This window comes from Callospermophilus lateralis, chromosome 15 (assembly GCF_048772815.1).
Source record: "Callospermophilus lateralis isolate mCalLat2 chromosome 15, mCalLat2.hap1, whole genome shotgun sequence".
NCBI classification, from domain to species: domain Eukaryota; kingdom Metazoa; phylum Chordata; class Mammalia; order Rodentia; family Sciuridae; genus Callospermophilus; species Callospermophilus lateralis.
In genome coordinates, this window is record NC_135319.1 from 85615051 (window position 1) to 85638163 (window position 23113).

Sequence of the window (23113 nt, forward strand, 5' to 3'; positions counted from 1 at the left end):
ACTCATCCCCCTTTCCCTCCCTGGATGCACCCAGCACCCCACCCCAGCTGCAGGCAGCACAGTAGTTAACCGCCTGTCTCCTGGTCCTGTCTCAGCTTGCCACCCATTCCTGGGACAGGTGTGCTGATTGGCCCTCAGGTGCCTATGCTCAGCCAGAGAGATGAGGCAAATTCCATCCCGACACGAAAAGTCCTGAGGGGGGTACCCAGCGTTGAGTAAAGATCAGTGTTCCAGGTCCTGTCTTCCTCACCCCAGTGACTGGCCAGTTTGGGCACTTGGTGTCGGTTACCTTGGGCCTGCAGCCTGCTTGTTCCCACCTCTCTGTCGCTGTGTTTCTGTTAGTGCACCCCCTTATCCGACGTGCTGGTGGTGGTGGGCTTTGGTTCAGGGGGTGCTGGGAAGCAGGAGGAGTGGTGGGGGTCGCCTGACCTGTCGATCCCCCCAGCTGCTCCCTTGTGTCCCGGCTCTTGTAAAGGTGCTGGACTATGAGTAGAGCAGGTGGGTGAGGACTTGTCCATGGGTCCTAGGAGTGTCATCTCCTCCTGGGGGTCCCCTGTGGATTGGGGCCTGGATTTGCTTAGTAGCATCTTTGTGGTTTCCTCTGGCAATGCTAGGGATTGATGGGAGGACCAAAGGAATGTGAGAGTGGCCCTCAGACTGCGCAGGAATGAGAGGACGCCTCCGGCAACAGATTCTGGGTGTCACTGCAGGAGGCTGGACCTCTGGGGCAGGGCTGCAGGAAGGTGCTGATGATAGTGAGGAATGCACCCCACCCCTTCATACACTGCACTGGTCCCAAAGATCTTTCCCAGTTTGCTCAACATCCCGCTGGGGGCTGCTGTGTTTGCCTTCTTTGTTTACAGTGTCCTTTCCAGGGAGACCCAGAGCAGTGACTACAGGAGGCCAGGGAGACTTTCCTGGGCAGCTGGGCGGAGCTTTGAGCCCACAGCAGTGGAGGCCGCAGCACAGGTCAGAGTGGCTTCCTGGCCCTCCAAACGCTTCCTGTTGCCCTCATTTCCAACCTCTGCACGATGGATTCGATAAAACTTGCATGCTTTTGTCTCTGGCCAGGTCCAAGTGGTAGAAGAAAGGAGACGTCCAGCCGTCCTCACCGACCACCAGCCTGCCTGGTTGGTGCCTTAGCTTGTCCCGCCTCCTAAAGAGCAGTCCCCGTGCCCGTTCTGCTGTATTTTTGATTGGCCGTTTTCTTCACGTCTTTCCTGTCCCCTGAATCCGGGTGGTTGTTGGAACTGGGCTGTGCCCTTGTTTGTGGTCTGGAAAGCCTGTGCTGGTGTTCAAAGTTGAAGAAATTAGGTCAAAAATCACAAGTGATTTAAAAACAGGAAGGGACCTTAAGGTCACCAAGTTAAGTCTCCTCATTTAAAAGTTGAGGAGTCCCCCACCTGGTGGGCCTGCCTAAACTCCTGCAGCTGTCCTTGGCTGGGCGCGGGCTGTCCAGCATTGCATGTCACTGAGGTTGGCCGTTTCACCTCCCACACAGCGGGGTGCTGTGTCAGCCCCTGCAGAGGGCCACAGGCACCTGGGCTCCACAGACTGAGGCCACAGTTCCCACAGCTCCTGATCTGCGTGTAGCACCTTTTGCTACTTTATCTGGATTTTGGTTTTAAATGAAATGAACTTGCAATGCAGGCCAGGCAGGCTTCCTGGACATAGGCCTACGCAGTCACACGGGCCCCATGTTCAGCAGGGTCCCACCTGTCTTAATGCTCTGGGGTTGCTGTTTTGAGATCCCTAATAATTTTTGAACAAAAATTTCATTTTCATTTTGCCCTGGGCTCTGCAAATTATGTAGCCTGTCCTGAATGTAGGACAGTGCATTAAAATGCCAGGGATTTGATCAATCTGTTCTTGCAACTGATTTGAATTTTGGGAACATGCTGTTCCCTGTGAATAAAGGGGGATTCATTTCTTTTCCCTCGAATACACTGTGTTCTGTTTTCCAAATTAGCTCTACTTATCAACTCTGCTGAGAAATTGGATGGTGGGATTGTTCTCCCTGGAAAGGAAGGTTATGCATCCTGGCCCTTATTTCTTGGGCTGGAAGTGCAAAGCATGTTCCACAGTGATGGAGCACGGGAATCTCCAGCTCGGGAGCTCCAGATGGATGGGGCTGGCCTCCGGCCTCTGCTACTTGCCAGGGCTGAGGCCCTGAGCATGGTGCTTTCCTTCTTTGACACTCTGTTTTTCCATCTTTCTGTAGCCTGGACATAAGTTCCACTCTCAGGCTTGCAGGAAAAATTAGAGAGCACATCTGTGTCTAGCATTGTGCTTGACATATAGTAAGTGCTTAATAAATAACTAATGTTACTCTTACTGGTGTATTATTTTGTTGCCAATATCGAAGGTTGGGTGGGATTTGACTAGCTGTAGTCGGGGAGAATGAAGTATCCCAGGCAGGAAGGAGAATAAGTGTGAATGCAGGGGATTAGGACGGAGCACAGCATCTGGGGGGCCTCAGGGAGAAATGAGATGCTCAGAAGTTTTGGAAGTATGAGAGAAGTTCTTGGAGGTGTTGAAATGCATTGAGCCGGTGCTGGGCTGAGAGCTAGGACATGGTAACCCGGAGACCATGACCTTGAGTGTGGGCCATGAGATGAGTGTTTTATATGCATTCTGTCACTTAGGCCCCCCACCAGCCCTACATGTCACAGGGTTCCGTGTTCCAGGAAGGGAGATGGAGGTGTGGACAAGGACAGCTGCTGCCTGGAGTGTCCCAGTTGCAAGGGGCAGAGGAGGAGTTTGATGCAGAACTAGCCTCTGAAGCCAAAGTGGCTTTCACTGGGGGCTTGTGACTTTTCATAGCCTCGCTGACCTTACTGGGACTGCGGGGGCATGGAGGCCTTCCTGCCCACCCTGCCCACCCTGGACGCTCCTGAGTTTGTGAGCCACAGTTGCCATGCCAGGTTGGGAGAGGGCAGGCAGCTTGCAGGGAGAAGGACAAGGGACAAAGGACTGCACTGAGGACAGAGCTGAGCTACTTCCAGTGCTGGACTGGCCAGGGGCCAGGGCTGGGAGAGTTGCTGGCCGTTGTAGTGCGAGGGTTGGCCTGGGGTTCCAGAGCTTTGTATATTTTATTTAGAGATATTTTACTAACTTGGTAAGGCTGGCATTTGAACTGGTGGTCCTCTTCCCAAGCTGCTGGATTGTAGGTGTGTGCCACATGCCCGACTACCCCTGCACTTTTTTTGGTACCAAGAATTGAATTCAGGGGCACTTGACCACTGAGCCACATCCCCAGCCCTATTTTGCATTTTATTTAGAGACAGGGTCTCACTGAGTTGCTCAGTGCTTCACTTTTGCTGAGGCTGGCTTTGAACTCGTGATCCCCCTGCCTCAGCCTCCCAAGCCTCTGGGATTACAGTTGTGGACCACTGTGCCCAGTTTACACCTGCACTTTTCTTCTTTTTAGGTGTAGTTGGACACAATGCCTTTATTTTATTTATTTACTTTTATGTGGTGCTGAGGATCGAACCCAGGGTCTCCCACGTGCTAGGCCAGTGCTCTACTGCTGAGCCACAACCCCAGCCCTTACACCTACACTTTTCAGGTAGCCCCTTCCCCTTTATTTTATGGCTGTGGGCTCATTGATCACCTTTTCAAGTGACAGTGATTTCATACATTTCCTACAGAGAAGAAGCAGTTATTTTTATATTCATTATTACTTATGTTGCTAGGAGTAATTCAGTCTATCTTCCGGCGAATTTCCCTACTACCCACATACAGTCCTCTGGACCCCCACATCACTTCTGGTCTGCAACATGGGGCTGGCAGGTGGGTGATAGCAGTGTCCCCAGGAGCTGCATCTGTACCAGGACAGGCAGGGCCTTCTAAGTAGACCCAGAAGTGACTGCAGCATATGCAAACACATCTCACTTAACCCGAACAAAATGATTCTCCAGTTTTACTTTCCCTGATAGGGAATTGCACTGTGATGGAGGAAGGGACTTGTGGCCTCTGCCACCTGCAGCTTAACTATTCCCCTCCAAGATGCATGATGACACCGCTTTCCCAGGGCAAGGGGTGCGCTAAGCTGGAGCTCTCTCGACCTTCACTATCCAGTCACCTCTGCTCTGAAACACTGAGCCCAGAGACACCAGGCAGAGGTTCCTAAATGTGCACAATTTATAGCACCTTTAGCGTCCCAGTAATTTTTTTATGACTTTCAGGCCAAATGGAATACCCAGGGGTTCTGCTGATCAAGTAGTTAGGTCCCAAAGAACCTACCAAGCATTTGTGTCCTTACAACATGGTAGACATTTGAAAAAGAATAAAGTAATACTTCACTTTATTTTTCAAGAACTGTAAGTCCCCGTGAATAGAATTTATGCACCTGTTAGGTGCCACATGACCTTTCAAATCTCAAATTCGGATTGCCCTGCCAGCCCTGTCTCCAGTTCAACATTGAGTTTCATGCGCTTTGTTCCTTTTATCACAGCAACTACCAGAAACTCAACTTTGCAAAGGTGTGAATCGCAAAGAGGAAGGTGGTGCCATCTGATTTGAAACTGAACTGCTGGAGCTAGTTCCCAAGGTGTCCAGGGGATATCCAGCCTCGTGTTTCCCCAGAGAACGTGCGATATCTTTTGAGCTTGCTGTGATGTTCTGGGAACCTTGGGGCAGACATTGAGGAACGTGGCATTAGGACCATAAGCATGTACTTCTTTTCCTCCTGCCTCAGTACTAACCTTTATCTGATGTGTTTGGTTTAAAGATGAAACACATATTGATGTTTTTAAAACACATCCAATGTATGCTCATTCTCCTGAGAGAAGCAAAGAGAAAAGTCTGTTCTTGGGCTACGGAACAGTTGGTAGAGTGCTTACCTCGCATGCACAAGGCCCTGGGTTCATCCCCTGCACCACACACAAAAAAGGTCTGTTCTCAGGTTCACACTTCCTGAGTGTGACTTCCATTTTCACTGCAACAAATTTTCTTAAATGTGATAATGGATGTCAAATACAGTCAGCCTTCTGTATCTGCAGGGTCCTCTTGCATGGATTCAACCAACTGCAGGTAAAAAAAAAAAAAAAAAAGAAATATACATCAACAAAAGCAAACTGCATCTGTCTGCACACATACAGTTGTTCTCCTTCCACTCTTCCCTAAACGATTCAGTACAACTATTTAGACGGCATTTACATTGTATTAGGTATGGCAAGTCATCTAGAAGCGACTTAGTGTATATGGGAGGCCGTGAATAGCTTGTGTCAAGTACTCTGCCCCATTTTTCTCTAAGGGACTTGAACATGCAGGGATTTGGGTGTCTGAGGAGGGTCCTGGATCTGATTCCCATGGACACCGGGGTTGCTGCACTTACTCCCTGGCACTCTTCAGTAAACACTTTTCAAGGTAATGTGGTTTTTGAAACTTCTCTACACTGTACAGTCTCTTCTTAGCAGTTGTTGATGGTCGTTAAGATGTGTTTGTATTTGTAAACCACCGAGGAGGGTGGGCCCCAAGGAAGTTACATTTATGAAGTTGTGTTCTTGACTAGTAGTTTTTAAGGAGGAGAGGGGAATCTGTTATTATCTTGGGATAAAATCCTGGCAACGTGAAACTCATAAAGTTAGAGGAAATGCCAGCCACTCTGAATGGGTCCTTCATTGTGTTAAATATCCAGAGTAGTGAGCCACAGTGGTGGCTTGCGCTTCTAATCCCAGCACTTGGGAGGCTGAGGTAGGAGGATTGCAAATTCAAAGCCAGCCTCAGCAACTTAGTGAGGCCCCGAGCAACATAGTGAGACCCTGTCTCAACACAAAAAATAAAAAGAGCTGGGGATGTGGCTCAGTGGTTAAGTGCCCCATAGTACACCCCCCCCCCAAAAAAAAAAAAAAGAAAAGAAGTATCAGTAGTGATTAGGTAAGTGGAAAGATCTATCTCTGTAAAGCAGTGTGACTCATCCTTCTGCTAATCCTAGTTATTTACCATTTTTTTTTTGTTTAAAAATGAAGTCCTATAGTATAAATCATTCAGTTTTTGTTTTTGAGAATGTTTTGCATACTTGAGATTCTTTGCTTTCCAAATAAATTTGAGAAATTGGTTTCAAATTTCAAAAAAAAAAAATATCTGCTGAGATTATTCATGGGGAGTGTGTTTAATCTGCAGATCACTTTAGGGAGAACTGATAGCTTAAAGATAATGAATCTTCAAGACACAAGTACGGTATCTGATTTATTTTGACAGTGTTTGGGAACTTTCGGTGCACAGTTTCTCATGTATTTCATGACACATTTCCCCGAGTATTTAACGTTTTTGATGCTCATCGTTGATGTTCTTAAAAATTTTGATACCAACTTTTTATAGACAAATACCTAGAAGTACAACTGATTACAGTCTGTACTTCTGAGACATTGGTCAGCACACCTGCAGTCTGTAGAGCAGTCTGTAGAGCAGTCTGTAGAGTCTTTCCAGAAAGACTCTCCCAGGCAGTTTCCTTTCCAATCTCGTGCCTTTCCCCTTCCTTGCCTGTTACACACCTTTCACTGTATGGCAGCCTGAGCCAGGTTCTGTTCAGGACAGTGACCCAGCAGTTAGAAGGGCCAGGCCTTGACTTTGCAGGGTCTCCTGTCCTCGCGACTGGCTGAGGCCTCAGTTCTAGCCTAAGGGGATGAAGCAGGGGGAGCAGGGTCTGGCTTCCCAGGGGCCAGAGTTGCCTTCCTCTGGGTTGTGCCCATCTGGGTGCCTGGATTTCCTGCTGACTCAGCCCCTGCCCCTCCCACAGTGGCTGTGGGGTGAGTTACAGCCTCCCCTGGATCAATCCTCCACAGGGGTGGCCATGAAGACACTGCTGGGAGGAGCCTGGGGACCCATGTGCGTTGCCAGGGTGGCACCTACGCCTCTCCCTCTCCTTCTCTGCTGTCCTGCTGACCACCCTGTGCCAGTTCCTTTCTTTCTTTCTTAAACTGCATACATGGCTTGGTCAAGTGCTTCCTGTGCATTGCTCAGGAAGGCAGCACAGCAGGCACTGAGGTGGGTGCTGCTTTGGTGGCCTGCAGGATAAGGGGTGGGTTTGAGAGTTTGTGATACAGCCGGGATCACACAGCTAGTGGGCACCATGCCCAGGGCCATGTTCTGCTCCACCTAAGGCCAGAGCCAGGCCCAGCACGCCCCTCCTTGCCAAATGGCCAGGACGCCCCAGCCTCCCCAGCCTCCGTCTCTCATCATCCCTTGCACCTGCCTGGCCTGGCCTCACCCATGAGCCATCCCCACCTGGACTGACCCTGCTGCAAGGAGGACAGTTGACTGGCAGCTGAGGTCAGATCCAGCCAGGGTGTGGTAAGGCAGCAGCGGCTCTGGTTCCAAGTGGATCAGGAATTAACACCCAGCCAGTGCTCCTTTAATCCTTCAGTCCTCGTTCTGGTTGGAGAAGCCAAACATTTCTTCTCGGGTTGGTTTTTTGGCCATCTTTGAACAATTCATTGATGTTCCTTGTGTTCAGTTGTTTCTGTTTAGTTTCCTGTGGATGCTGGTCCACCAAAAGATGGTCTCGAAAGGTCAGAGGTCACCTGACCCACACAATTCAGGCTTGTCACGCACTTTTTGTCACCATCTGTCCTCCCTCCGCTGCCCCTCCCTCCATTTATTCATCTGCCAAGTCGAAGAGCTCACTCTGAGTCTAGGGCAGCTCATTCTAGAGGCACTAGCCCCATTTTGCAGGTGGAGACATGGAGGCAGAGGCCATTCTGTGGACTGAGGATGGACCTCAGGCCTTCTAGTGTCCAGGTCAGATTGTCCCTGTGGCTTTCCTGGTGGACGATTCCTGGTCACTTTTTCTAGACTAGTGAGAAAACACCGGCTTCTCCTCTGAGCCGGGAACCCCTGTGTTCATCTTGCCCTGCTGCAGGCAGGTTCTCCCAGGCCTGCCCAATGTGGGACCTCAGAAAGAGGAAGTGAGTTAATGATCCACAGCGGGCAGATCTAGTAGTTGTGCTTCTGGAGAGATCCTCAGGAATGCATTAGCTCTTTGGAGTTGCCGGCTTTGCCTGAGTCTCTGCCCTCTGCCCAGCCTTTGCTCAGGAAGCCTGTCCCAGGAAGCCCAGACTTTGTTTACAGCCACCTCTGGGTGATGTTCACCAGGCTTCATGTTTGAAAGGAGCATTTCCATCCCCTCATTTCTCTCTTGCATACCTAGGAGGGCAGCAGATATGTCTGGGGAGAGTTCTGAAGTGGGAAAGTTGTGGATTTGGAGAAACCATGAAGTCAAGGGGCCTTGCTCAGATTTTCCTGTCATATATGCATGCTATTTATGGAGAAGTCACTCAAAAACCTGTAAGCCTCAGTTTCTCCAAATATACTATGGGAGCAGTATCTGATTTTTTGTTCTTCCAGAAGAAGGTAGAAAAAACTAAAATGAGGTAGCACATGATAAAGCAAGTAATAATAAAAGCAGCAATAATAAAATGATGCTATCGTGAATTTGTCAGATTAGTCGATTTCCCCTAGTAGTAGCAGGGCTTTTTCTGATCCTTCTATGTAAACGGATCAGATTTCAACCCTGAAAAGCTTGTTAGAACCAGGGAGCCAGGCAGAGAGGGCCTTTGTCTATAGATGCTCCCTCACTTCTAATCGGAGACGCTCCAGAGAGGCAGGCTGGCCCTGGAGTGTCCCTCTGTGCAGTGGTATGGAGTTGGGTTGCTGTGGTCCCTGGTGGCACAGCTGGGGAGGAACTGAGACACCATCTTCAGATGCTCAGGTGCTGCTGGGGGAGGCTGCAGATGGGGAGCTGTGACCAGTCACAAGAGGGCCTGGAAGTGTCCCAGTTTTCACTCAATCTAGAGCCTGGGGAATGGCTGCTTTCCTCGAGTCAGTGGAGACGTGTGTATGTGTGTGGAAGCATTCATGTGAGACTAGGTGTGCATGTATGTAAGCACCTGTGTGTTCATGCATGTGAGCATGTGAGCGTCTGCATATATATGATGCATGTGTACGAATATATGTGTGTGTGTGCACGTGCATGTGTGAGTGTGTATGCATTTGAGTGTGTATGTGCGTGACTGTGAGTGTGCAGGCTTATGTGTGTGTGTGCTTGTGAATGTGCATGGTGGTGCTGTGATGCACGTGGGCTCCCTCTAACCCATCTCCCTCCAGGCCCCGCGGCACAAAGCACAGTACGGTTAAGTGCCTGGTCTTTTTTTTTGTTCTCAGGGCAGGAAGATCCGAACAGTTTGCGCCATAAATATAACTTCATCGCTGACGTGGTGGAGAAGATCGCTCCTGCAGTGGTTCACATCGAGCTATTTCGCAAGTAAAGAGGCCTCCTTGTTTGCTCTAACCTGAAGCTTTCAATGACAAAAGCTGCCTTTAGCAAAACACCAGTGCTATTTCTGAGACGCATTCAAGTGTCAGAGTGTCACTGAGTAGATTCTTGCCTTATGATAAATGCTTCTCCCTTAGGACATTTTTCCATTTGACTATTTAAATCTACATTCTTGACCCTTCAGATGCTTTGAGAACGTCTGGCTCTGCAGAGATTCCCCAAGAATATTTTCTAAGTGGAATTTTTCGATGTGTTGTAAAAACTGGCACGATGTTTTGTCTTGGGCTGTTAAACCTGGTGTGTGAAGCAGCGATTCCCTCCTGCGAGTCACACAGAGCCAGACCCCAGAGCCTCGGTGGGCGCGGTGCACAGATCTGGGATTGGGGGCTTACCTTCTGTCCTTTGGTTCCAGGCTCCCTTTCTCCAAGAGGGAGGTGCCAGTGGCCAGCGGGTCTGGGTTCATTGTGTCAGAAGACGGACTGATCGTGACCAATGCCCACGTAGTGACCAACAAGCACCGTGTCAAAGTCGAGCTGAAAAGTGGAGCCACCTATGAAGCCAAAATCAAGGACGTAGACGAAAAGGCGGACATTGCTCTTATCAAGATTGACCACCAGGTGAGCCGCTTCTGTGTCCCTGACAGTGCTCCACCTGCAGAGCCCAGATCTCAGATGTCCTAGCCAAGATCTTGGCCAAACCCAGACCTGGTAAAGGCACCTGGGGTCTGACTTCCTGGGATCCCAGGGAGAGGCCTTGGGGAGTATAGCCTAGAGCAAGGGAGGGCAAGGGGGGTCAGAAAAGCTGTGGGAAAAAGCTGTCTCCTTCCAGGTCAGAGAGTTTCACAACAGCTATTTAAACTGTTTATAAAATAAAGCAATAGGTTGGTAAAGAAATAAGTAGGTGGAGCTGGGTATGGTGGCTGCATGCCTGTAATCCCAGCTGCTTGGGAGACCGAGGTAGGAAGATCACAAGTTCAAGGCCAGCCAAAGCAACTTAGCCAGACCCTGTGTCCAGGCCCTGGAGAGAGATATAACTCAGTGGTAGAACACCCTTGAGTTCCACCCAGAGTACCAAGGGGAAAAAAAAAAAGAAAGAAATTAGTAGGTAAACAGTGGTAATTGAGTCTCCTTCCCATTTCTGATCTTGAGGCATCTGTTAAAACTTTTTTGTCTGTCTTCACGGGTATCTTATATGTTCACCATGTAGCATAGAATGTACCAGGTTTTAGGATGAGCCATCTTTGACACCAAACAACTACTTTGAGAACAAAACAGGTCTCCCCATTTGGGGACTTTGCAGGGTAACTAGATAGGCTTCAATCCATCTTCAAACTCAAACAGTTTGGGGGGTGGTATACAGCTCAGGGATAAAGCACTTGCCTGGCTTGTGCTAGGCCCTGGGTTTCACTCTCAGTACCTCAAAAGAAAAGGGCCAAGGGGCCTTGGAAACCAATTAGAATTAAAACAAAGCTAATGGATTTCTTCTTTACAGAACTTCTCAGAGCCTTTAATATGCTAATGTACACCTGCCAACGGCGGGTGGGTGGTGGGGTGGTGGGGGGGGGGTGGGGGCAGGGACTGCAATGTTTGCTCAAATTAGAATTCTCTGAGTGTTCAGGTTTTTTTTTTGGCTGGGATGGGAAGTGGAATTCAAAGCTGAGACAGAGTGAGCTCAAGTTGGGGAATGTTGTATTTGAAAATGTGTTTGGTGTTGGGAACAGGGCTTAGTGGTAGGGTTTCCCTGGCATGCATGCAGCCCTGGGTTTGGTCCCCCCCAGCACCACAAACAAAACAAAAACAAAAAAGAAGATGTTTTCTGTTTGACTAGTCTCCTTGCAGTCATTTTTGCTTTGCAGATTTCTTAGCAAAGTCTTCATGCCTGGAACGAAATCCAGTTCTTGTTGGATCATCAAAAATTCCTACTCATCATCATGTTGATTACAGAGCATTAGTTTGCCAGGTGCCAAGTGCAGTGAAACTGCTTTTTCTGGTTTTTCACATCCTTACAGTTTTCTAGACTTCAGATGGAAGGAGGAAGAGGGGTCAGCTGGACTCCTGTGGCTGGTCTAGGAAGAGACCCTAGACTGAGGGGGGTGGGGCGGGGGGGTCTTTTCCGGCTCCCCTCCAGCTTCCCCTGGGTGTTGCCTGTGAGGTCAGACAGGTGTGACTGCTTGGTGGAGCTAGTTCTGTGTTCAGTTTGGGCACAGGATTCTGGATTCTGGATCTTTCATTTTATTTGTTTATTTTTTAACAGCCTGCTCCTTCCCAGGCTCCTTCCCAGACAGCTTTTCAGAAAACACAAGCTTTGAGACATCTATGCATGTTCCCTCACCCACTCGGCTGTGCACCCCGGCCCAGGCCAGAGAAGCTCAGGGTAGATCCAGGCTCTGTGCTCATGCACAGAGCAAGTGGCCTTCAGAGAGACCACAACTGTGTGTTATTCTGGTAGGTTACTGTGGAATTTCTAGCAACAGCTCATCTTTGAAAATTGTTTCTTGGTCACAAGATAATTGGGCCAGGCCTCACCTTCATTTACTTGTATGTGAGATAACTGTATCATCTCCATTTTCTAGAGGGAGAAACAGGGCTCAGAGAGTATAAATGATGGATCTGAAGCCACACAGCTGCACCTAGTTACCCCAGCCTCCTGGTCAGTCAGGGTGCTGCTCCCCAAGTGCCCAAGCCCATAGCCACGAGCTCAGGGATGGAGCCTGTCCTCTTTGTGATGGGATAGCTCACTCTAAATAGCCTGTAGGAAGGCTGGCACATCCCCATTTAGAACTCTGCTAGAAAGGTGTGCAGGACGTGGTTGTCTCACCGGAAGGAGGCCAGCCAGAATAGCACGGGCTGTGGCCACATCTGTGACTTTCAGCTCCTCCGAGCCCTTGGAGGGTGGCCAGCGTGGGGCCGAGCTGTCTACAGGCGGGTGCTGGCCTGCACCATGCCTGCACTGTCCCCGCAGAGTAATTCTGTGTTTGGAATGTGTGGTGCATTCCGTGCGATTGCTCCTGGCCCAGGAATCTTCTCAGATTTTGAGCCAAAGTGGAGCCTGGAGCCTCGTGTCATCCCTGGCTCTCCAGGCAAGACGTGGGCGCTCCAGCAGGCGAGCCGTGCAGAGGGCTTCGGACATGGCCATGCTGTCTCTGGGAGTCCAGCTGTGTAGCCAGCAGCCTGCTGTGTGACATGTGTTGCCAGCCCCCAAAAAAGGGTGTTGGAAAATTTAAAATTGAACTGATGTGGCTTTTCAAAATGGAATCGGAAATGAAAGGATATTAAATTGCAGACACCCACACAAAAGCCGCTTTCCACTGACTAACTGCATTTTTTTTTTCTTTCTTCTTTTTTGCTGATTAGCTGGAAGTAGGGGGAGAAAAGACACCTCTTCCAGGCTTTTCCCTTTTGTCCCCTTGTTTTGATGAGAGCTAGGTGGGGGTGGGGCAGCAGTCTGGCTGGTCATGAGACTCCATTTGGAAGGAGCCCCCCACCTGGGTGAGTGAATCCCTGCACAGATTCACCCATCTGCACGTGATGTCTTAGGCGGGAGGTGGGCAGCAGATGGGGCATGAGCTTGCCTGGTATTGTGCCATCTCAGGGACAGTGACAACACAGTAACAGACCAGGGAAACTCGGGGAAGGCAGGCAGAGCCGCAGAATCGGGCCCTAGGAAGGAACTTGGTTACGGTGGCACCTGGTCGTGAAAAACTATGGCCCAGTCTCCCCAGGGCCATCTATGAAGAGCCCCGTGAAGAGAGTGTGGCCACCTGCCACATCCATGGGCCCAGTGACTTGGTGGCTCACGGATGGGGTTCCTCTGCAGCGTCATGAGTTACTCAGAGGGTTCTTGACCACTCACACTGCTGCTGCCCTTTGAATGTGGCATTCCCGATACTTTTGAGGAAATGGCCATGGGACATCTGTCCTGTGCCCCAACCCCCACGACCCAGGTATGGACATGTGACCCAGTTACGCCAGCAGACGTTCCCTTGGAATTGCCGACCACATCGGGGTGCTGCCCACAGAAGGAGGGTGGAGGAGCCACTGTGGCCCCGCCCCACGGGGAGCCCAGCTCTGTGCTTCTGCACCTCCTCCCGCCCTTGGCCGCCCCTCCCATCTCCAGGGGCTTGCAGTTGCTTGGCTTGCAGTTGCCAGATCCTGTTTCTGGGATCGTGACCAAAGAATTCTTTTTAGCCTCTCTGCTGAGAAGACATTGTGCACCCACCATGCCGGGCGTGTTGAGACCCTGCAGAACTTTGGGGAACAGCCCACTGAGCAGCCCTCTTGCCCCGCATGCTGGAGGAGAGAGGGTGTCCCCTGGAGGCCCAGCCCTCCAACTTGACCAGACCGTCCTTTCTACAGTGTTGTCCGAGGGTTGAAAGTCCCCTTTCCTTAGGACCCTCCACGGGGCCAGCGGGAGCCTGGAGGAGGACAGTCCCAGGAAGTAGGGACAGTGTGTCTGTAAACACTTTAATGGAAAGCAGCTTCCAGGGCAAACCAGTTCAGCTTGGGATACAAACTGTTTCCAAATGTGCTTGACATGAGCCAGTGGCCGTGTGCGCAGAGTATTTTTAACCTCATCCAGCGGCAGCTTTTTGTCTGTGGGGTTTCTTTTTTCCTGAGCAGTTTAGAGAGAGAGAGAGAGACAGATGTGGGGGTGGGTGGAGAGAAAGGGGAAAGGGGGCTATTTGGTTTCTTTAGGCCAGGAGCACGGGGCAGAAATACCAGGGAGGTATGGAGGGAGGCAGGAGGGGAAAGTTACTTTGTTACAGCTGTTTTTCCAGCTGTGCTGGTTCTCTCAGAGGGTGTCCTGCCTGTCCTGTGTAAAAGCTTTATGGACTTCCCACTGTTGCTACAAAGAGGTCCCAATGTCTTACCTGGGCCATTCCTACTGATCTGAAGGCCTCTTTAAGTTCCCTCCTCACTTCTGCCCAGCCACCCCCTGACCTTGGGCATCTCCTTTCCCTGAGGCCTCCCCATCCTTCAGGTCTGTGACCACATCCTTCCTCAGACCCCAGAGACGTCCCCTCCTGACCCCCTGTGTGGCATAGCTCCCCAACCCTCAGCCCCTCAACCCCGACCCTCATGTGGGAACAAAGTCTAGAGCTGATCCCTGTCTCATGCCTCCTCACCTCTTTATCACAATGAGTGATGTCCCTGTGTCAGCCTTCCCAGTAGCTGGGACTGCAGGTGCGGGCTGCATCGGCTGGCTTCATTTATTTCCTGCATGTGTTTGGTGCGGCGGTTTGAACGCAGGACCTTGCACACGTGAAGATCATGCTCGACCACTGAGCTACACCCCCAGTCCTGGCCTCACTTATTTTTGATTCAACTTTACCTCTGCTGATGGAGTGGGACACATTCATCTCATCCACCCATCAGAGTGTGGGTGCTCCCCGACAGCGTCTTGAGTGCACGTGGAGCCCTCTGTCTGGGGAGAAGCTGGGCCTGCTGCTGCACAGGTGGCCCCTGCCTCCGCCAGCTGCCAGGGCTTTGTGGTGCTGGGGTAGGCGTGTGGCCTCGGGTAACTCAAAGCACTGAGGCAGTCAGATTTCCTGTGGCCGCTTTTCCCTGACGCTGGCCACCGGGTAAATATTTGCAAGCAGCTGTGGCGGGTCTTGTGAGCTGGTTTTCTTTTCCCCCTCAGACCTGTGCCACCTTCAGGCCGGTGACTCCCACAGACCTGTTTCAAGTGGCCAAAGCACAGCGTGAGGGCTGGGGTGCTCTGTTGGCAGAGGGTCTTTTTACCTCGAGCTTGCTGACGGGGCAGGCTGGCTGTCACTTGATCATCAGGTTCAGAACAGGGTCACTTTGGGGTGGAGGGGAGTGAGGACACTGGGCCTTTCCCATCCAAGTCTCTCCAGGCCTAGCTATCAGAATTTGGCCTGGCGGGTGGTGACTCTGCCCTGAGTTGTCTGAGTGAGGAGGGTCCAGGCAGACTCTGGGGACAAGGCAGTGGCCAAGGTGGGGGTGGTGTGCCTCAGTCTGACTCATGCTGGTTCTCTCCAGGCAAACTGATTGTCAGAGGGCGCTGACTAAGACGCCCAAGCTGCCCTAAGTGAGTCGGAGAGCAGGGCCTGCGTGTCCTCCGGAGCCCGTCGCGGGTGTCCCTAGAGCAGCTGGCCGGGCATGCACACTCTGCAGTTGCCCTGTGATTTGTCTCTGTGTTTTTCCATTCTGGATTCTCCCCCACGCCCTCTGCACCACTGTCTTGTGGTGTTCTTTTCCTTCCAGAACTCAGAGGGCTCCTGTCCCGTTTGCTGTAGTCGCCAGGGACCTGCTGACGTCATGTGGCTTCTATTACCAAATTGATCTTTACCGTCTTTGGGGAGGTGGGGATGAATATTTCATGAGGGATGGAAACCCAGACAGCGAGTGGGAGCTGGCTTTCGTCCCCTGAGCCGGCCTTCGTCCAGAGGTGAATGGGGACGGGGTTCCTTCTCATTCCCTTCTGCTCTTTTTGGCATGGGAAGACATTTCAGTTCCCCAAAACCCTCTGAACTGGAGCCCTGTGTGTTTTCTGGCCCTGTTTCAAGAACTTCTTTGATTGTTGAGGAAATTCTTTGGCTCTTGTTTTTCTCTTAATATGGCAGTGACTTTGTCCTGCTGGCTCGCTTTTCAGGGACTGAGATGAAGACTGTTCCTCATGGTTCTGACGGAGCAGGTCCCAGGCCCCAGGTTATGGGGACTGAGTCTGCAGGTGCCCCCATGGGAATGTCTCCTGCCCTCTTCACTTTGAGCAGACATAATTGGTTCCATTTGGCAGTTCAGTGAGTTTGGCAGTGTGATGACAGTGTATTAGAGTCCAGGGTCCCAATAGAGCCTGCAGTCCAGATCCGGCCCTCCACCTGATTTTGTAAATAAAGTTTTATTGGAACAGTGTTGCTCCTTCATTCATGAAGAGCCTATGACTGCTCTTGTCCTGTACCAGCAGGGCTGGACAGTTGGAATGGAGACCATACGACCTGTGAAGCCAAACATATTTGCTTTTTCTGGCACTACATAAAAAAGGCTTGCCAACCCCACTGGTAGATGGTGACCTTTTCCTGGAGTTGCTGACAGTGGCTGAGAAGTAATGCCCCTAAGAACCAAGTGAGGAGAAATGCTAAGTGGCCAGAGGAAGGAGGCAGAGAAGCTGGTTTGTTTGCTCTTCCTCTTGGGAGGAATCATGCTTCTTTGCTGAGGATGACACTTTGGTCTCGCCAGATGCAGTAGAAGCCTTGTATGTGCCCAGTGCTTTGTGATTTTGGTAGGAAGGAGTTTGCTCCAATTCCACAGTTTTTTTACAGATTATTATCTGACTTTAAGATCCTACTGGATCTTTTAAAGTCAGTTGTTCCTAATTCATTTGCTGATTTCATAAATGCCCGGTGAGCGTCTGTCTTGGGCAAGTTCTCTCTGAGGAGCTGAGGCTGTGGCAAGTTGGGGAAAGCCTTGGAGAGGCGGGTCTGCTGTGGGAACAGGTGAAGTGTGAGGAAGGAGACAGGAAGGTAGGGCGTCGGGCCTGGGAAGGCCTCCAAAGGTGGTATGGACAGGGGAGCTTCTGTGAGAAAGGGATAGCCCACTGAGAGGAAGGACAGAGAGAGCTGGCCGCAGGGCCAGTGGAGGGGACGAACACTGTGGAGGGAGTTACTCAATTCTCCTTTCATGCCAAGCCTGGAGGACCTAGGTCTTGGACCACGTGCAAACTGTTATTTTCCAGTGAGTTTTTTAGAACCTTCCAGAATGAAAGCCAGTGTTTCTGGTTAGTTGGTTTCTCTGTCTATTGTCTATTTCTTATTGGCCTTGGTTCTTTGGGATTCCTGCTCATACTCTAGAAAGCTCCAAGGTCATAAGGAGTCAATTTCCTAAGAGTTTGAAAATGCAAAGGATTCCTCCTGACCCAGCCACCTTTCACTCACAGCAGGAGATTGGGGTCTCCTGTGACTGTTTTCCTAAAACATCCAGACCTCTCTCTGTCCAAGGGAGAAATAAGACCTCTTGGTGAATCGAGGACTGATTATGCTAATAAACGTGCTAATTAATCGGTCACTTTTTTAAGCAGGGCACTGGAGTCTGATAACTGGAGCATGTGACTCACAGTATTTCCTTCCTTGTTTTGTCCACCAGGCAGCTCTCAGAGTCCACTGGCCTCCCTATGTCCCATGTCAGTGTTGACTAGATATTTAATTAATTTGTGCCCTTTGTCATTGAACGTCTCAAATTGCTTTTATCCAGAAGAGATTATACATCTTTACAAACATTTAAAAATACAGTAAAAAACAACGCAGCATCCCCAGGAACCTCCCCTTGCGAGCACTTGGGTGCTGGGGTCACGAGGTGATGGAGCGCCCTCACTTCAGTCAGCAGTCGCTGAGAGACTGCTCTGAGCTGGGTGCTGCACTCCCCAGGAGGCAGGAGCACAGCCCACACGCGCCCCTGACAGCTGGCAGGTGGAGCTGAGCCTGGCTCACCACCGCGCAGACAGCTACAAACCAGGCCTCCTGAGTCAAGCTGCCCTGAGCGAAGCGCCAGCCCCAGCCAACCAGGTGTCGTCTGCTTTTTGGATCCCGATGGACTTTTGAGATCTGGCGGTTCGTTTTCTCGTTTATTCACTGACTTCATAAATATTTACCGAGCGTCCGCCATGGCCTAGCCCTGCTGTCGCCCTGCTGAGGTCAGTGGATAGCAGCGGGTGGAGCAAAGGCACTGAGTGTGGAGAGGGCGGACAGTGGACTTGGCCTAGACGACATCTGGGTGCTCAGAATGTATACAGTCACTGGCTGCTGGGCGCCCATACAGAACTGTTGACATTTTGTGGTTTGAGCATGAGTAAGAGGATATTTGGAATGGCAGACGTTTCTTGATACCTTACAGGAGACTAAATATTACGGTGGTGTCGTAAACGGCGAGGAGGAAGGTGGCGTCCTTTCCTTTGTGCCCTCTCTCCCCGAGTCTGCACAGCCACCCTCTGCTCTCCGTCTCCTCACTCTCCCTACTCTCCCTCCCTCCATCATCCCAGTTTCTTTCCGCTCCATCCCTGACAGCAGTAACAGTTGGCCGGGCGTAGGATGATGGCGACTGGTGGACAGCTTTCTCCCGAGCCTGTGGTCTCAGTGCCCCTGGCAGGTCCTTCCTGCCCTGACCTCTCACCTCCTTGGTCTCACCCTCCACTCACCGCAGCCACCTTGACCTCGTCAGCCTCAGACTCCTGATTTGGTCCTCACTGACAACCCTCATCCTCTCTAACCTGAATCCCAGGTATCTCCCTCTTGGCCCGCCACCTCCTCGTCCCCTGGCTGGGCACCTTCATGGGCGTGTGGCCTGTGTACACAACAGGCTCTGGGCCAGAAGGACCCCCTACTCCAAGGTCACCATCCTAATTCTGTGTTTGATTTGTGTCGTCGATTAATCATCCAGTGAGATGGGAGTGCACATAGGGGGCTCCAAGCCTTGCCTCCGCTGGACAGGTCCTTGGCCTTCCCACTCTGTCTCCTAGGACCCCAACCCTGCCTGACCTTCCCTCCCATCTCTGCAGTGGTCACTTCACCCCACATTGCTGAAAGAGATGTGGGTAAAGGTGGTGGGGGGCTGCACATCACACCCCTTCGCATCCCGTGGCAGCTTGGTGCAGGACTCAGGCTGATGATGCTCCGGTGTATCCTGCTGGCCACTGGGCAGGAACAAGCTGCTTCTACCATGATCCAGGTACCTAATGTGTCCTGGCACAGGGGTGGCAGTTCCACTTATTATCCATTGTCTGTGGGCTGGGACAGTGGGCCTTTGGAAAGGAGAGATGCCTGGCTCAATTCCTCACCCCCAACAGCAGCACGGTGTGTGGGGCGCGTCACTGGCTGGTGGAGCACTGAGTTGTGAGGCCCCTTTGGTGTCTTGCTGCCCTGTGAGTATCTTTGTCCATCACTCTTCCTCCCCTTCTCACCCAGGTGGAGCACTCGGGCCTCTCTCTTGAGCGTGTCCTTACACCTAGCATCCTCCTGGCAGCTCTCCCCCGCAAGATTTTCCTTAGGAGGCACACGAGCTCTTTGTTGGGTCCGGGGGACATGCTATTTCCCCGTGGCATGTTTCTTAAAGAAAATGAAACGTTAGCATAACCGTTTCCAGAAGGCACATTGAATCACTCACTTGAGTGGCAGCCAGTTGCTGCAACATTAGCCTTTGGAACAGACTTCAACCAACGCAGGGACGGTCTGGAAGCGCCGGCCTCTGAAAACGAGCGGGCTGGGCGGCTGGCGGATGGGGTGGATTCTGCAGACTCAGCAACAAAAACATTTCTGTAACCGAGGAGCACTTTGTAGTTTTCAAAGGAGAGAAAGAAGGGATTGACTTGGCTCATTAAGTTAGGGACAGATTGCCAGCTTCTCCTTTAATTTGGTTTTATTGGTTGTTTTACTGCTCTCCTCTCCAAGCTTCAGGGAATGAGGTTGCAGTGCAGAGCAGCTGCGGGTGGTGAGGCAGAACCCAGAGCAGAAGCCGAACTAATGGTGGCTCCTGGCTATTTGTGCTCCTCCCAGGGGATGGCTTAGCAGGCCACCACCTGAGGATCCCAGGACTCCCCTTTCCTCTCCTGCTGTGAAAGGGATTGTCTGACCCCATTGGAACTTGTATGCAAAGAGGTTTACTAAGGCTTCTAGTGCAGTCTCAATCTTAATCCATTTAACTCTTTTCCACTAATAGAATTTTTGGAAACAGTGACGTCTTCTGGAAAGAACTCTAATTGTCAGGGCTCAGATGACCATTGGCTCTCATCAGCAGGCTCAGCTCCCTTATTTTAGAGGAAGGAAAATCCAGACTCAGATAAGTCAACCAAGTGGCCCAAGGTCACAGAGTGATGCGGGACCCAGACCAAACCCAGATGCCCCATTGCCTGGGACAGTGGAGCCCAAGGTGCTCACGTGCACGTGTGCACATACCTGCGGTGCCGTCTAGGTCTGCACTTCTGTGCTTCCTGTTGATGTTGGACCGTGAGCCCACCACTCAGCACAGGCCTGCTCTCCCGCCTTGGAGAATTTTGGCATTTGTGGCTCATCCAGGGTCCAGTGGTGGAAACCATGCCTCAAGGCCCAGGCCATGACACAGGCCTACCTCTGCCCCCACCCCCGCCAGGGCTGGGCTGCAGTGCAGGGGCTCCCGAGAGGGTACCCTGGGACAAGCAGCAAGGCCAGTCCTTCACTGCTAGGACGCGCTGAGCTAGCGCCTTTGCTGGTCTCTGTTCTTAACGCCCATGTGGCCCTGTTCTGTTACGCCCACCTGGTCACCGGCCTCTGTGGAGGGACTGAGGGACAGAGCAGCTCCTTCCTGGGTGTTGGGCTGGTGAGAAGAGCTGCAGTGAAGGTCTGGGGGAGGTTTGAACTTGGGTCCCCCCTGTGCAGCCTGCCCCCATCTGTCCTGCAGAGCAGTTGTGGTACAAGGCCGCGTGTGTGACAGCAGGAAGAGGTGAGGGGCAAGCTCAGGGCAGGTGCAGGAGTGGGCCTGCCCACAGTGACCCGGCTCTGCTCGGATCACCTCCTCTTGACCCAGTGGAGGCACAAGGCCCCTCATGGACATTGGGGACCACTGTCTCCTTTTAAGGAGATTTCTCCTTCCGTCCCCACCCCTGAAAAAAACAAACCTATGCATGGAAGAGGAGAACTTACTAGAGACCTGTCTGACACCCCTGGATGCTGTGCAGGGTCACCCCCGCAGGCCAACCTTCTCCTCATGTCAGGGTCAGCTCTGCTGCCTGCTCCCCACCTTCAGCCTTTGTCCTCCTCAGCAGAGCCCTGAGTACCTTTTAGGTTCCCATCCTTTGCTGTAGGGAGGGGGCCTTGTGCCTGGGTGCTGTGACGCCCTGTGAGGAGCAAGCTGAGGCACCTTTGGAATTTCCCTGCTCTTTGGAGGAGTCATGGTTCCACTGGGCTGATGTGGTGGCAGCCATCCTGTGACCATGAGGACAGCCTGGAGTGGAGATGGAAGGGAAGGGAAGGAGCCTTGCTCCTGATGTTGTCCTCGAGGCTTTGAAGTTACCAGCCTTGTCCCTTCTGCCCTTGGTTAGGTGACTGTTTGGTCCATCTTGAGCTGAGTTTTCTTTTATTCATGGCTGAAAACACCCTAACTAACAAGCACAGATCATTTCCAGTATTGATACATGCTTGGACCTTGTGGGAGATTCTGGGCTGAGCTGCCTTTGGCAGGGAAGATGGACCCTGTCCATTTTTACTCTGTGGGCCCTGGTGGCTTGTCTGTGCCTCCATCTATCAGTTAGGAAGCCTGGAGGGTGAATATCTTCAGGACCCCTGGGCTGTGCGTGGAGGAGACTCCCCGAGTGTCAATGAGGGGTCCTTCTAGGTGGGCGGGTTTCCCATCAGCGAAGCTCCAGGCTTGTGGTGGGTGATTGTGATCTAAGCAGATGGTCAGAGCCTTCTTTAATCGTGCTTGGAGCAAGTCCTTCCAGACACTGGCGTTAGTTTCCTGCCTGTGGCTGTATTTGGTGATTCTGTAGACACGGCACGGCTGGACCCCACGTCCAGGCCTCTGCCACCGTCCCCGGAGTGGGTCTCCACCTGGCTGGCTGGCAGTATGTTGACCACTCAGGTGCTAGGGGTTGATGCTCTCTTCAGGTCCATCTCTGGCTCTGAGGACACCACTGAGTATCGGGGAGTCCCCTGGAGCTGTGGGCTGGGCCCACCCTCCTCCTAGATGCCCCTTCTCTACTGTGGCTCCCAGGCTCCCGTTCTCCACGAGTGTGTGAGGCCGTGAGAACTGGTGGTGCGAGGGACTTGCTATGGAATGTTCCGTGTCCTAGAAGGACTTGGGCCCATGTGAGCTGCTGGCCCTCCTGTTAGGGCCTGAGGTCACCTTCTTACCCCTGCAGTGACACGCAGCACCTCAGAGTGTGAGACTTGGACGTGTGCAGTGGGACCCACAGGCCACTTTCTTCTCTTTCCCTGGCCTCCGCTGACACCAGGGGGTGGATGCTCACCCTGGTGGCTCTGCAGGTGTGCTGGAGGCTCAGGGAGATGGGGTGTGCAGAGGCTGTTGGGAGAGTGGCTGGCATCGTGGAGATGGCCTGTGGCCGGTGCTGCTTCAAAGGGAGCCGTAGACAGAGTGTCTGCCGCCAGGAACCTTGGGACAGCTTTGATGTGGGCAGTGCAAGAAGCAGCCCGGGGCCCCAGAGCAGGGTGGACAGGACCCCAGGTGCTGTGCAGCCTTAGCAGGTCAAGACGGGAGCCTGGCCGTCCCTTTCAGCCATCTGTGCACTTCTTCTCCCCATCCCCCTGTGGAGAAATGTCTAGACGGTGATGGAGTAAAAAGCTCAATTACTGAGCAGGAATTTGGCCAGCAGAGAGCCGCGAGCAGACAGCCCCGGGCGAGGATTGCGGCTGAGAATGAACCCCACTTGGATTTGAAGGACTCTGAAAGGCCAGGGGCTTGCAGCCAGCCAGCACCTGTGCAGAGCAGGGCCAAACAGCCCCTCGAGGCAGCTCGGCCTGCGGCTCAGCCTGCGGAGAGCACGAAGCTGGCCTAGCCAGTGTCTCAGCGCCAATCCATCCCTTGCAGGGATTTCTGCCTATAATTAGAAGCCTGGGAATTAGAGCCGTGTGCTGGAGCGCGAGTCCAGAGCTGTTTAGCCCGGCTGTTCCTTGGCCATGGGAAGTCCCTCCACTCAGCCTCAGTTTCCTCAGGAACCTTGGGACAGCTGTAAAACGGGGAGAATCAGGTTCCAAGTCCTAAGTGTCCTGGAAGGGCTTTGTTTGGCAGGTTCATTCCTTCCATGTGAATTCAGGGTTATGGGACAAGGCCCCCTTCCCCTGGCCATCCTGTCGCTCGTTCTGTCCTAAGATGCCTCTTCATAATCTCTGATGTG

The 23113-nt window shown here is 52.0% G+C and overlaps 1 protein-coding gene across 1 annotated transcript in view; it reads left to right on the forward strand.

The window, feature by feature from the left end:
- Positions 1–23113, forward strand: part of Htra1 (HtrA serine peptidase 1) — a 45629-nt gene that overhangs the window by 13287 nt on the left and 9229 nt on the right. Inside the window, exons 2-3 of the mRNA XM_077105325.1 lie at positions 9166–9265; positions 9690–9894. Coding sequence (XP_076961440.1) covers positions 9166–9265; positions 9690–9894 — 305 coding nt within the window. The remainder of the gene's footprint in view (positions 1–9165; positions 9266–9689; positions 9895–23113) is intronic.